We start from the raw sequence: 13,577 nt of genomic DNA, 5'->3' as shown, positions 1-13,577 counted from the left end.
CCGCCATATTACTGCTTTTTCTTCCCAAATATGATGATGATCATCACGTTCCCACTGGGCAAGGAACAATAAAATGCCACAATGCCACAATGCCAAGAAGGGGCAGTGCTTTTTGCTACGCCGCAGCACGGGTGATATACACCACTCCTGACAACAAAGTCTGGGTCAAATGTGCAATTGACGTCGTTGTCTCCACCACCCCCCGGAAACAAAGCTCCGTGCAGCATGGCCATTTACGCAGCCCACTCCCTCGCACTCTGCATCCCGGCAATATTCGCTACCGGCGAGGTCGCTTTAGGTCAGGTATAGAACATACCAAGAAGAATGGATGACTCGTTATGGCTCCATCCCATCGTATGCCCGTGCCGTCTGGTATAACCCTGTGGGTATCATCGAGGTAAGCTCTCTGTCGAAGTCCCTTTTCATAGTCACTAATAATTGGCATACAGTCTATTCTTATTTTGTATCCTCACCATCACACTTTCTGCGGACACTAATTATCTGTTTGGTGCGTCCTATTGTCATATTGAATATGTAGAATATCTATCTAATTTCGATCTCATAGATCGCCCAGTGCATTCTGCCGTTTTCTCTTGCTTTATTGCTGGAGTAAGCCTGCTGGGTTTGGCTAAATTCGCACCCTATATATTTGATCACAATCTATCCCCCGAAAACATTGACACCATCTACTTACCGGAAGTCACCAAACAGCCATTGTCTTGGTCGTATCCTACCGGTTTCGCATTTGCCAACGGAAATGGAGGAGCGAAAGACTTCCGTGACTACAAACGTTGGGTTTTGCCCTTCGCGGTATGCGTTTTGCTGAGTATCAGGGTCGAATTATTTCGCCAAGCGGTTCTTAATGACCAATGCGCTTCGGCAAAATATGAAGTATGTGCACTCTCAGTTCCCTGTGCCCGATAATGCGACGCTATATTGAGATTGACATTAATCCTCCAAAGTATGCCATTCCTCTTCTTATCTCAATATTCGATTACATCCGAATCCTGTGGAAAAGCTGTTCTCACTTTGAGACTCCCAGAAGAATCGCTATTTCGAAAACGGGATACCCGATAATAAACGGCAGCGTACTCTATTTAGTATCCGCAGCAATTCTTACCCTGGCTGGAATAGCATCGTCCTCGATAATAATCAATCGTCGTTCCACCTACATTTGCCCTACGTTCAACCATGGAGCCTTCCACACGCAGATCGTTAAACTTGCTTCTATTTCGCTAGATACTCTCTTTTTGATTGGGGCGGCCGAAGTTGTTCACCGAAAACAAGGCAAAGATTGGGCAAAGTCTACCCTTCAGTTTTCTGGGACTGTGCTACTTGTGAGTGTATCATTTTCATGCGATATTCTCCGAAAACTCTATCTTACATCTACATAGGGAGTTGTCGCGTTGTGGGTACTAGTTGGTATTGCGGCATATCCAATCCAGTCAGAATATCGAAGGTATCTAGTATTCGCGACACTGAAATACTACCATGTAGTCCTATTTCAGGCTGTTCTATTGACTCTGCTATTCATCACTTTCCTCATCATAGTAGGTTTGCCTATCATTTACTTTTATTAACAACCATTAACATGTAACAGCTTCCTCGATTTGGCCTACTTGACCTATCTCTTTTCGTGTCATTTTTGGTTCTCGGACTTACTTTAACACGTTCTATGATTGTTGAGATTCCCCCCTTTATTCAAATTTCTATTTCAACCGTTACATTTATCTTCTTCGCCCTAACTGTTGCAAGTTCCTTGTTTTTGAGTGCTAGTGCAATATTCGAGGTAGAGTCGAAATTCACACAGACCATGAAACTATGGTCATTTAAAATGCTGCTAGTCCTTTGTGCAGGTGGCTTACTCTCGATGCTCATCCTGAAAAGCCAATCACAAATATTACCAATCGATGTTCTCATTAGAGATGGCAAATCCCGGCATGATCTATATTTAACGCAGGCCAAGGTTAGCCAAGATTTAGAAGGCGCTATTTTGGAGTACAAAAGGCGATATAAACAATATCCACCACCGTAAGTCATTGATTGCCACGGCCGATAGCGTCCATTATAGCCTACAGCATACGCTAAAATCAGAATTCTGGTACAGTGGGTTTGATAAGTGGTATGAATTTGCGACTAGCAGAAACTCCCAGTTCATCGACGACTTCGATCAGATATTTTCTAACCTACTACCATTTCGAGCAATTTCTCCACGCAACTTACGACAACTGACACATCGAATTGCAACCAATCCATCCAGCGATGTTGGTGCAATTCGTATTAGAAATGGATCTGCGCGCAATCAAGAAGGCATAAAACCTACTCATGCGTGGATGATTAATGCGGCAGTGCATATGATAAATGGATTTGCTGAGCATCTTCCTGACATGGACATCTTGCTCAATCTCAATGATGAACCTCGAATCGCTGTCCCGTACGACGTAATGTCAGACTTGAGAATTTTAGCTGAGCCTATCGGCCTCACTGAGTCCCCTATCACCAACAACTGGTCTGAAAATCGAGATTCCGAGTGGGATCCGATAGAGCCTGCGGATATGACACGCGGCACCCTCTTCACTGACTATGCCATATCCAATATCTGGGATATAGCCAATCAGATCTGCCCACCGTCATCAAAGTCCAGATCTACACGTGCTTGGAGTCATCACGATCTATGCCTAGATTGTCTCAAACCACATTCTCTAGAACAATTTGTGTCGGACTGGGAGCTTGCAGGTGATATTTGTCACCAGCCTGATCTAGGGCATCTGCATGGGTTTTTTATAGGCCCTGCTTCTTGGAAGATGTCACAACAACTTCTTCCTCTTTTCAGCCAGAGCAGTATACGGGGCTTTGGGGACATCATGTTTCCGAGTCCGTGGAACTATATTGATAAAGTTAAATATGAGCCATCATTTGAATATCCAGACGCGCCTTATCTGGAAAAGAAAAACGCCTTGTTTTGGATTGGGTCTACTTCGGAAGGTATCAGCGTCGATGGTGAATGGCAGGGAATGACACGTCAACGATTTACACACCTCGTGAACAACAACACTGCAAACCCTGTAACAATATTAACTCATCCAGGGTCCGATAAAAAGGGTTACAAATACCAGGTGCAAGACGGGAGCGCGCCGGGAGAGAGACTTGGCCTCCAAGCTAACGTCCACCTTTCCGACGTCGTTCGATGCGACGACTGCCAGGCCCAAAGAAAAGAATTAGGTGGAAGTGGCGCAGCAGAACTTATCGATTTCCAGGGCCACTGGCAGTACCGATACCTATTTGATATGGACGGAGCGGGGTTCAGTGGCCGTTTCCATGCATTTCTGCAGAGTCATAGTCTGCCATTCAAAACGGGGCTGTTTAGACAATGGTTTGACTCGCGGCTTACTCCCTGGCGACATTTTGTGCCTCAGGATATACGGCTACATGACTTTTGGTCTACACTGGCTTATTTTGCAGGGATCAGTATTACTCAAGACACATCCGGTGGGCCGAAGAAGGTCGTTTTGATGGAGGCACATGACAATGAAGGCTCGTATATCGCGGAGCAAGGCCGGGAGTGGGCACAAAGAAGTCTGCGAAAGGAAGACATGGAAATATACTTTTTCAGGCTCTTGCTTGAGTGGGGACGTTTGACGGATGATCAAAGGGATCAATTAGGATTTCAACTATAATCTATACTTAGAACTTGTTACTAGATTCCGCTTGTCATAATTCTTGAACGCCGAGTGCTGACCTGACTGGTGTTTTGTTCCAATGCATTTAATTCAATAATTTAATAATTTAATTCTAATATGTAGCCTAGATTGAAAGTAAAATTGAACTTTTGAATCTATCAATTCTAGTAACGCGTCAAATAGATGGTATCATGAACGAGTGACGGATATATAAATTGAAGAGGGGCGACGTCATGTCATTAGCGCCGCAAACGAGTGGATCGAAGAAAAGATATGTACAAGAAGGATAAAAGGGGTATCAACAGTCCCGACAAAGATCAATATGACCGACCAATCAATCTTACAAAGACAATGCTCGGGCTGAAATCCCGAGCAGTAGATCACATCAAAATATCAATAGATACAAGAAATTATTTTGCTGTTATTTGTCGGTAGATTTACTAGCGGGAGTACACCTTGAGGGAGTTCACTTGCCAGTAAGAGGACTGGAAAGCGCTAGGGTTGTTCTGGACGTAGTCGTTGCACGAGCCAGCCAAGTTGGCGCAAGATCCAGAGCTCCAGACAGCGCCGGCCCAAGCACCACAGAAGGTGATGTCAAAGACCTGTTACGAATTAGTTGATGATCGAGAGGGACAGCGGCAAGTAAACATACGATATTGTGGTTTTGGAAGTGAGAGTTGATGTCACAGTCACCGTCGAAGAGGGCGGCAGGTTGGCCCCAAGCGGCGGGGTTGGGGGAACCGCTGGTTAGGTCGGAAGGAGCATTGACGTGGTCGAAGAAGAAGATTTGAATGAACTGATCAGTCCACTCCATGGCGTAGATACCACCACCATTGCTGTTGAATCCGTCACCGTATGAGGTGGTGTCGGATGAGTCGATACCGCAGCCGGCGTTGTTTGCCTGACCAGCAGCATTAACATCGCAGTTGCTGGTGGACAGGGAGCCCGAGAAGCCGCCGGAGTTGATGGTGCATCCACTGTTGGTGTGTAGGGTCATGGCATTACCGCTCTGCTGGTTAACACCCTCGATGATATCGATCTCCCCATTGTTGGGCCAGTCGGAGCCCACGGTCCAACTAGTCAAGTTAGAAAATTCATGTATCATGTCCCCAATGGGTAGCTTACAAGGCAGGCCAGGAGCCGCAGTTAGATCCAGGTATGTGGGCCAAGTCCAAAATGAACAAACCGCCGTTGTAGGTGGCAGTGCTAGTCAGACGGACACTCTGACGGCCGCTGCCTGAAGCAACATTGGTGCTGTCAACACCGATGTAGGTACCGTTACCTTTAGCAGCAATCAGACCGGCACTAGAGGCCGTGTCCTGGTCAACATAGGTGACATATCCATTGGTGGGATCAGCGTCCTATGTTCAGTCAGCATGGTGCTTTCCGAACTGTTTGCTAAGTGTCGGGGCATACAGTGAAGAAGCTGAACTTGGAGAAAAAGTCCAAGCCGGTTGGATAGTTGTCGGTCAGCTGGTAGCTACCGTTGGAGGGACCGCCGGCAGATAAACGGCTGTGCAGCTTGTGGTCGTGGGAGACACGGTGGCCGGCGTGAGGCTTGTAGGCACTGCCGAGTTCGGCGAGGGCCGCAAGTTGGAAGACAGTCGAGTAACGCATCTTGAATCTTGATCAGATTGAAGGAATGTTGGGTTCGAAACGTGTCAACGGATCGAAATCCAATATAGACCGTAGGGGTTCAAGGAATGGAGGACGAGGAATGAGTTCCTGTGGACTGAAAGGACTGAATGAATCTGAGCACCAGGCTCAAGCTCTTCTAAAGGAAAGTGAAAGGCTGGGGGGTGGGACACTGCTGGCAGTGGCTGTTCAGGTGGAGGATGAAGGAAGCAAAGAAGGGTCTGTGAGGAGGGCCAGGAGCAGACTGCAAGACTTTATAACAGCAGCATCAGGTTAGGGGGGGTTGACGAATAGGAACAGTATGGCCCGGATGGCACGTTGGCGGCTACGGATGAGCTAGAACAGGATGACTGCTCGGTGACTACCCCACAGAGGCAGTGTCGTACGCAGGACAATCATAGTGTGCAGAAGTGGCATGAACGACGGCATTGGGTGCTCATGGCGGGCGGAACAGTCGAAACGCAGGCGAGTGGGCCGGCCGCATGAAACAGCGATAGACGGATAATATTTTGGGGCGTGCATCTTATCAGTTCAGCGCACACCAGAGGCAAGAAAAGCAGGAGGCCAGACCGACGATCCGGCGGCAGCGAGAGTCCAATCTAGAGAGGAGAAGGAGAACGAGATAGGTGCTGAGTATGCTGACTGGCTTAGGAAAGAGCGTTGCAGCAGATAGGATCATGGATCGGTTACGATGACCGCGCCAGCACTAGCGCTGGCGCTGGGCCCAGGAACTGGCTGGGCCGCTGCTATTATTGGATTGTGCCTCTGGACTAGCCTGGCTCGGGTGATGAATCATCTTTAGCGCCGTCGTGCTGCGCCGCCAATCAGCCAGGCCCCCCTGCAGCGCCAGCCGCCATCTCAAACACGATCGGTCACACCAGAACCAGGTGTGGCTGGAGGATCGACACTCTGTAATGGAATAAACACAGAAACACAGAAACACAGCAATACTTAAAAACAGAATTTCTTAGATACAGAAATACCCAAACAGCATAAAGATAGGATACTGAATAGACTAAATGAGGAGTGACTAAGAGTAGAATGGGTGTCCATGTGTACAATTGATATGTAATCCTGGAAAGATAAGCACGGCAGAGTGAACACATAGTTAATAGCGGTATATGATCTTCATAGTCTAGCCTATGCTATATACCACCCTACTATAAGCATAAACTAAACAAGGCTACTCTGAGGCCGGTCTCGACGTTAGTATCGTTATTAATGCTTGCAACAGTAATAATAATGATAATGATAATGATTATGATTATTGACTGTTGATAAAATATTCAACGCTTGATTGATCGAGCAAACCCAAACGGACTAGCGTTAAACTAAGCTATTGTGGGTCCAAGGCACCCGGAACGACCCACGGTTGGCCTGTTGGACAGCCCTAGCGTTTCATCTCACTACTCTCTAGTACTGACTAAGTTACTGCCGATGATCATGCAGAGGCAAGCAGAGATCATGCAGAGGCGAAGAGAGAGACCGCGCGAATAGTATTTAAAGATGAAAACGCTGCTCCATCGCATCTGGCCATCCCATTATTTTGTCGTGCCATTTGCCCATCGAACATCCAGCTGAATAATCGCGCAAGTGATTGTCGTCGCCCTCCCTCGCTTCGGCCGTGCGAGATGAGGCTGGCTCGCCACTGACAGCTAGACCCAGCGAGTGCAGTAGAATGTGGTACTTCGTCCAGCCACCATGGCCGTGTACTACCTGATTATGTATGACCGAGGACAGGCCAGGGCCATTCCTGCACATCATGCACCGGTTCCTGCCTGTACTGATAATCAATGCAGCATTAACATTAACAAGAGTGTAATTGTAGTGTGTAGTGTATGTGCACTGTAACTACTTAAGTTGATTGTATTGCGACGTCGGCTGGCTTAGCGCCATCCACAACGCTCCGCAAAGCGCTACTGATTGGCTGCCATTGCTCTGGTTGACTTTGCCCGTGATTCACCGCCCAGCCAATCACCGCGCCTGGACTATACAAGACACGACGCACAATGACTCTCGTTATTTTATATTGATCATGGTTATATTTTGTGGAAAGGCCACGGAGATGAGTCTTGAACAAGATCTGGCTTTGCTTTTCTTTCCTTTTCGACAGACCAAAAAATCCCCAAGCACATGATGCTTGGTGATCCTCGCCTCCACGTTGCATCGCTATGCTAGTATAGCTTTCGCGGCCAGCACTTGGTCGCATTTCTGCCCGCTCGGAGATTTGAGCGCGACCAATTTCTTATTTGGGCTGCTCCATAGTACCCTCCACGGGTCTTTGTCGGTTAATCCTTTGCGTTAGCTCGTTTACTATGTAGTATGCCATTGAGAGCATGCCTCTCTACTACTGGATAAGAGCAACGAATAATTGGTACTGGTAACTGAGTACGTTCTCAGTAGCCCGGTAGCTATACCCTTTCTAGTATACAAGCTTGTTAGCTGCAATTGCTGATGGCCGAGATTCTCGTTAAATCTTTCGCTTCGTCTTGCTCACCAGAGTTTGGATCCTGGATGACAGGTAAACAATCCCAAATATAACAATCTCCAACCTTATTTAATATTACATGTACAATCGTCGTGGTGTCCGATGACTGAGTAACATTAAATCGGAATACCTTCACCAGTTTCCCTTTTGAAATCGGGGAGCTGTTGAGTCTAACCAGATAAAGTCGGCAATCTGTCAGGAAATGTTGGCATCATTAAATGATTGAATGTCAGCAAGTTCCTGTAAATGATATCGGGTCGTGCTAAACAACAGGCCAACAGATCGTGTCAACTAAGGTCATGTGATGCTATATACAATATCGTGTGTTAATTTCGTCCATATACCGGTCTTAAATTAGCCATGAAACAGGTGTAGGTAGTTATGTACATATCGGGCAAGCAAGTCCCCAATTGGCGTCGTGCTTGAGAGAAGATGTAAGATGTCCAGAGCCATTTTCACCTGCCTTTCTGTCCAGGAGACACCCACGGTGGCATAAATGTCGACAGGCAAAGACCACTACCGGCCCGGTGTGACTCTGTGCCTTGTGACTCGAAAGAGCTCGGTCATCGGAAAGTTCATCATCCCCCTCATCTATCGTGTTACTACTGCTGACGGTGAGATTGACTTCCTCCTCCACTTTGCTAGGTTCCTTGCCTTTAACAAGCGGGCTATCATCCTCCAGAGCCTTGCGGGCCCTTTCCTTATCCACCACGGCCCGTTTCCTTTCCCATGCAGCCCATATCGACGCCCCAGCACCAGGGCCCCAAATGCGATTGCGACAAATTTCGCAAACTTGACCTCGCGGACGCCATCCGCGCTGACGCAATTTAGTAACTTCATCCACGTGGACGAATAAGTCCTTATCGAGCATACCATTGGCTAGCGATAAAAGGGACTCTTCATAGGTATAGGTAGAGAAGACTGATGCAAGCACTGTTCGTAATTCAGACAGCGAGGGCGATGAGCTTGCGGCGCGAGAGAGGAAAGCCCGGAGAACACGCAGGAAAGACACCTCTGTGCTTGCCGAAGATGGAGGTCCTCCGACGGTAGTTGTGCAGCTCAGCAGTGCAGTGAAGACTCTCTGTATCAATTGGCGGAACGCAATGCCTATTTCTGTGCTGTCTTTCTCGTCCCCTAACGTCCATTTGGAATCCTCGGGGAGAGAAGCCTTATATAATAACGACGACGTACTCCGTGAGATCCGCACCACTGCGTCAATAAGATCTAGCCATAACTCCTCCTCAAACGTAAGAGGCTGCTGTAGAGTAATGGATACCCGCTTGCCGTTTCGTGCAATTCCGTTTTGCGATGGTTTGGAAGTCTTTGTTTGTCCCTGGCACAGCCATATTCCTATCCCTGAGTATTTCTCTATGCTGTCAAGAAAGTCCCTCACGGCCTCTGCTGTACCGGCAGAATCAGGGGCTTCATCTGCGCTGCGGAGGATTCCAACAAGTCCTGACTCTAGGGTACCAAGGTAAGCCAAAAGGCGATCCATGGCCCGGCGTAGTTGGCCTTGCCGTGCTAACAAGACAACAGCTCCGTCTACAACACCACTGGTTTCCATGGATGGAAGAACCGTTTCCAAGCGCAACTCGTTGACGCGCAGCGCTTCTATATATTCTACCACGTGAGACCGATTATACTTACAAAGCAGGTTCACATATTGTTCAACCATCGGACTATTTAATTCTGCAGGTGCGACTTTCGCTTTCTGGTTGTAGTTTTCCGGTTCCAAAAGTGTTGCCAAATAGTGAAATTGCTTGTAGTCATCCCCCTTTAACGAGTCCAAGAAGGTTGTGTGGAGAGACGGAAGGACTTCATGTATTGTGCGCGCAGCCTCCGATACATTGATAAGCGCCAGTTGACCAGCATTGTTTTTAATGACTTGGATGACTTCACGTTGCTGCTTATTGCTAAGTCCACTTCCTGATCGTAGACAGTCACGGATGCATTTGAAAACCAAATCCCGCTCACTTGTGTCTTGGAGGTAAGTGAGAATGAGGTCGGGAAACTGTTTCTCTGCACGATAAGTGGATTTGAGAACGCGGAAGAACTGTGCCTTCTGAAGAAGGGGAATCAAGCCTTGAATATCATGCGGATGGTAAACTGATAATAAATATTCCACGCTTAATTCGCAATCGTCTGCCATTTCCTCGCTCGGACATTGGCAGAGGCGTTCAAGAACCTGGTGCAGCGTGGTTCCAGATAGTAAGATATATTGTGGGTACTTTGGCAGGTTTCGCGCAATAAACATATCCAAATATATAGTCTCCAGTGGCCCATAATCGGGACTGTCCATGACATCAAGCAAGATGCTGATAATGTATTGCCGATTCATTGTCAAGCGTTGTGATGTAGATGCTTGTACACGGTCTGCGTCTGCTAGATCGGATGAATGATTTAAAAAACTGTCTTCAAACGCTTCGTTCAGCATGCTCATAAAACTGGACGAGTCGAATTTCAGTATCACTTGAAGGGCACTAAGAGAGTTTTTATGATTTGGCGATGAAAAAACGCCCCCTGAAAATAAGTATGTGTATAACAATGTCTTCGATATAGTAGCAACATCTTCACTCATTTCCTCGCCCGTTGGATAGATACGACCTGTGAAGATGAATGAGAAATAAGGAAACATCTTCATCGCATTGTTGTAGTCGCTTGTTCCAACATATGCTTCGGTATTTCCATTTGCATTTAATCTCATCACGCCGATTGCGAATTCGAGCAGGGTTTCCAAGGGGCTAATGTAATCTCTGAGAACGCAGTTCCAGACATAAATAAAGGCATCATAAAGGTTGTGCTGTTTGCACAATATGGTCACCTGTTCAATGTCCATTGTGGTAGGGTCAAGGAGGCAGATTACCTCCTCGAGCCAACTTGAAGTATGATGGGCCGAATAGTAATTTATAAGAGCTTTGAATGCTGTTGGCGGGATAGTTTTCACTTGTCCTTCCCTGATGAATTTCTCAAGAACGTCCAAGAAGATGCCTTCAGCATCATGTTCCTCGTACCAGTCATATAACTCATCCCATAGATAATCATAGTCCTCTATACAGGTACATGCTGTGATGCTAGCTTCGGCAAGTTCTTCTAGTTGCGAATTCTGAGCTCTCTCAGCGCTTGCTTCCTGATTCCGTCCAAAAGCGAACCTGAGAGAAGCCGATATCATTTCGAGCAATTTTTCTCCTACGACGGAATGCCGTAAATCATCCTCTTCTGGCAAGCCGACAGTGAGCTTCTCTGCATCACCTTGGTAATATGAGGTCGCCAGTCTGATTGCTGCAACGAAATCCCCAATCTCCATGTAGGCAAGTAGCCGATCGGCCCAATTAGACAGACTTCCTACGGACAGGTCATTGTAGCCCAAGAGGAATAAACGGCCTTTATAGGCTTTCAAACTGTGGGAAAAGGCATCCGCAACCACTCCATGCATTGAGGTATCATTTTCATCGTACTGTTCGACCAATGAATGCAACTGAGACGAAAATAAATCGCTATGGTATATATGCTTGTGCAAAAGATCAAATGAATCGGTTACTCGTAATGTTTTGTCCTCTAGAATAAGCAACTGTTGTGTAATGGTCAGGACAGCCATGACCGAACGACTCAGCCATTGTACGGCGACGATAGCTTCATTGGCCCTCCACCGGCTTCTAGGACGGAATTCAAGGACAGGGGGGCGGTCCTTGGTCGAACCCCCATCAGATTCGGATTCTAGCACTTCCAGCACGGTCAGCACATTCGACCAACAATATACAAGTTTTGTCTGCGAAATATCGTCTTTCCCTTTCAACCTGATTGCCGGGAACCAGGCCAATGCTGCACTCATGACGTTATGGGTTCCGATTTCTTTCGGGCGCGGTGATTTGTACTGTGTTTGTGCGACGGGGGTCGTGGACACAATGACAAGAAGATATGGGGTAAGCATGGCAACCAAACCCAAGCGGTCCGTTGGTTGGTCCACATTTCCTAGAGGCAGAGGTGAGAAAGCCAGTACAGAACTGGGTTTTCGAGGACGGCTATTCTGCAGTGAAGAATCGGGATATCGACCTAGAATCCTTGTTGTTTTGACCGTTCTTCCTACTGCGCCCATGCCTCGTGTAGCTAGGTGGGAAAAGGCCATGCCACGGTCGTCCGCAGAGACTAGGGCAGTACGTCTGGTGCCTAAAAAGCCCAGGTGGAGGACAGAAGCGCCTGCGATATGGCCATCAACACCAAGGTCTTCACGCTGACGAAGCTGTATTGGCGGAATATGGAGGAAGGGTCGTGCAGCTCGGGAGATTTCCCAGGTGAAGATCTCGCCGGATGCATGACCTGCGGCTACAGTCGAATGATCTGCAGATACAGCAATCGATGTAACAGCGCCGGCTTCAACGGCTACACACTGGTGTTAAATTGAGTTCACATGTCCGACAATTCACTTTTACGAACCTTTAGTTCCAGGGCCAATAATAATCTTCAGGTTCTGCTGGTAATCGAAAACGAGAACCACGCCTTTCGAAGTACCTAAGACAATTGTTGTTGAGATTGATATACAAGTAGGTTGTCCGAAATTTCGTCGACCGATCTCTGAAAATGACTGTCCGCCAATCTTACGTAATTTTGTCCACCTCACAACTTCCCAGGGAGCTTGTGGTGGTTCGTTCTCGACATCAGCCGCACCAGACCAGGGTTGACTGGCGAAAGACGAGTTACGGGAATGGCTGTTGAACACAAATGGGGATGACAGTCGAGGGCTGCTGAATGACGACGACGATAGTCTGGACTGAAAACGAAGGTCGAATGGACGATGGGCCGGGACAGGGCTTGATGTTGACGACTCCCGCAGGAGGAAAGCACTGCTGCTAGGCGATGAGCGCAGAGAGCCCTATTAAATTAGTACAAATGGAGAATACGCACGGGGGAGGGCTTGCTATTCTAGACTCACGTGGAGGGATGGGGTATCGTCTGGTAGTGAGGACGTCTCTTCTGTGCTCTGAACGACTCGGGCCAGCAGCTGTGAGGAAGCTTCCCCGATGATATCCTCTTGGCTCTTCGTTTCATCGGCGTCCGCAAGTATTGTGGGTAAATCACCGTCCTGGGCCGACTCCGGCTCTTCAACGTCATCTGTTGCTAGGTGGTTGGCAGGATGTCCATTGGCGCGGGCAGGCAAGTCTGCGTCTTCCTGACCGAGGTCAAGCTCATCCTCTCGGGCGCCATCATCATTCCCCTCATTCATGGAGCTCATCGGCAATATCCCTGAATGTTCATCGCTTCGAAAGACGTACTAGAGAGGCGACTGTTGCAAACCCGGTGAGTTCCCGAGCTCGTGGTGCTATGGCGCGGTGGTTGGTGCGGAGTTGATACGGCCGTACATTCGGCTGGGGCCCTTGCCAATCGTGGTGGTAATGCGACAAAAGACCGCGTTTTTGTGAGTCTGCGACAACGGGCAGCTTGCACCCAAGACTGGTCGCAGGATCTTGCTGAGGTTGAGGTTGGGTTTGTTGTGTTGATAACGAGCTGCTGCTGCCTGCTAACGGGATAGGCCGGTTCTGCCACCCACCGCCCACCGCCTTTGGGCTCACCAGCCACATCCGCTTTCAGCCACCCGGGTTCTCTCACATATTTATTTACTTATGCATTATTTATATGGCGTGCTTCTTTCTACTCCCTTGCGTCTTTTTTATCTCAATGGACGCAGGAATCAGCAGCTCTGTTCTACGATGTGACTCGGACTACAACACAACTAGATGCGAGCCGAAGGAACAGACAGCCGTTTCATCGACTGATGTCGG

General features: G+C 47.9%; 3 protein-coding genes across 3 annotated transcripts; 1 reads left to right on the top strand and 2 right to left on the bottom strand.

Annotated features, from left to right (window-relative positions):
• On the top strand, window positions 1-3,871 carry BGW36DRAFT_374562 (uncharacterized protein). Its single transcript, XM_046215685.1, has 7 exons — window positions 1-397; window positions 450-508; window positions 566-891; window positions 963-1,337; window positions 1,395-1,550; window positions 1,601-2,031; window positions 2,108-3,871. The coding sequence occupies exons 1-7, from the start codon at window positions 339-341 to the stop codon at window positions 3,675-3,677; spliced, it is 2,976 nt and encodes a 991-aa protein (XP_046074323.1). The 5' UTR covers window positions 1-338; the 3' UTR covers window positions 3,678-3,871.
• A 249-nt stretch (window positions 3,872-4,120) lies between these two features.
• BGW36DRAFT_395674 (putative endo-1,3(4)-beta-glucanase) lies at window positions 4,121-5,297 on the bottom strand (the record flags this gene model as incomplete). Its single annotated transcript, XM_046218072.1, has 4 exons — window positions 4,121-4,282; window positions 4,333-4,756; window positions 4,806-5,041; window positions 5,097-5,297. The coding sequence occupies 4 exons, from the start codon at window positions 5,295-5,297 to the stop codon at window positions 4,121-4,123; spliced, it is 1,023 nt and encodes a 340-aa protein (XP_046074322.1).
• Window positions 5,298-8,182: 2,885 nt separating this feature from the next.
• BGW36DRAFT_291786 (putative Golgi complex component) lies at window positions 8,183-13,030 on the bottom strand (the record flags this gene model as incomplete). The annotated part of the gene is made up of 3 exons (XM_046210871.1): window positions 8,183-12,180; window positions 12,235-12,670; window positions 12,731-13,030. The coding sequence occupies 3 exons, from the start codon at window positions 13,028-13,030 to the stop codon at window positions 8,183-8,185; spliced, it is 4,734 nt and encodes a 1,577-aa protein (XP_046074321.1).
• Between the last annotated feature and the right edge of the window lie 547 nt (window positions 13,031-13,577).

This window comes from Talaromyces proteolyticus (genome assembly GCF_021365285.1).
Source record: "Talaromyces proteolyticus strain PMI_201 chromosome Unknown BGW36scaffold_4, whole genome shotgun sequence".
Classification (NCBI taxonomy): Eukaryota; Fungi; Ascomycota; class Eurotiomycetes; order Eurotiales; family Trichocomaceae; genus Talaromyces; species Talaromyces proteolyticus.
The sequence above is the reverse complement of the archived record's forward strand: the minus strand, read 5'-3'. Positions and strand labels throughout refer to the sequence as shown.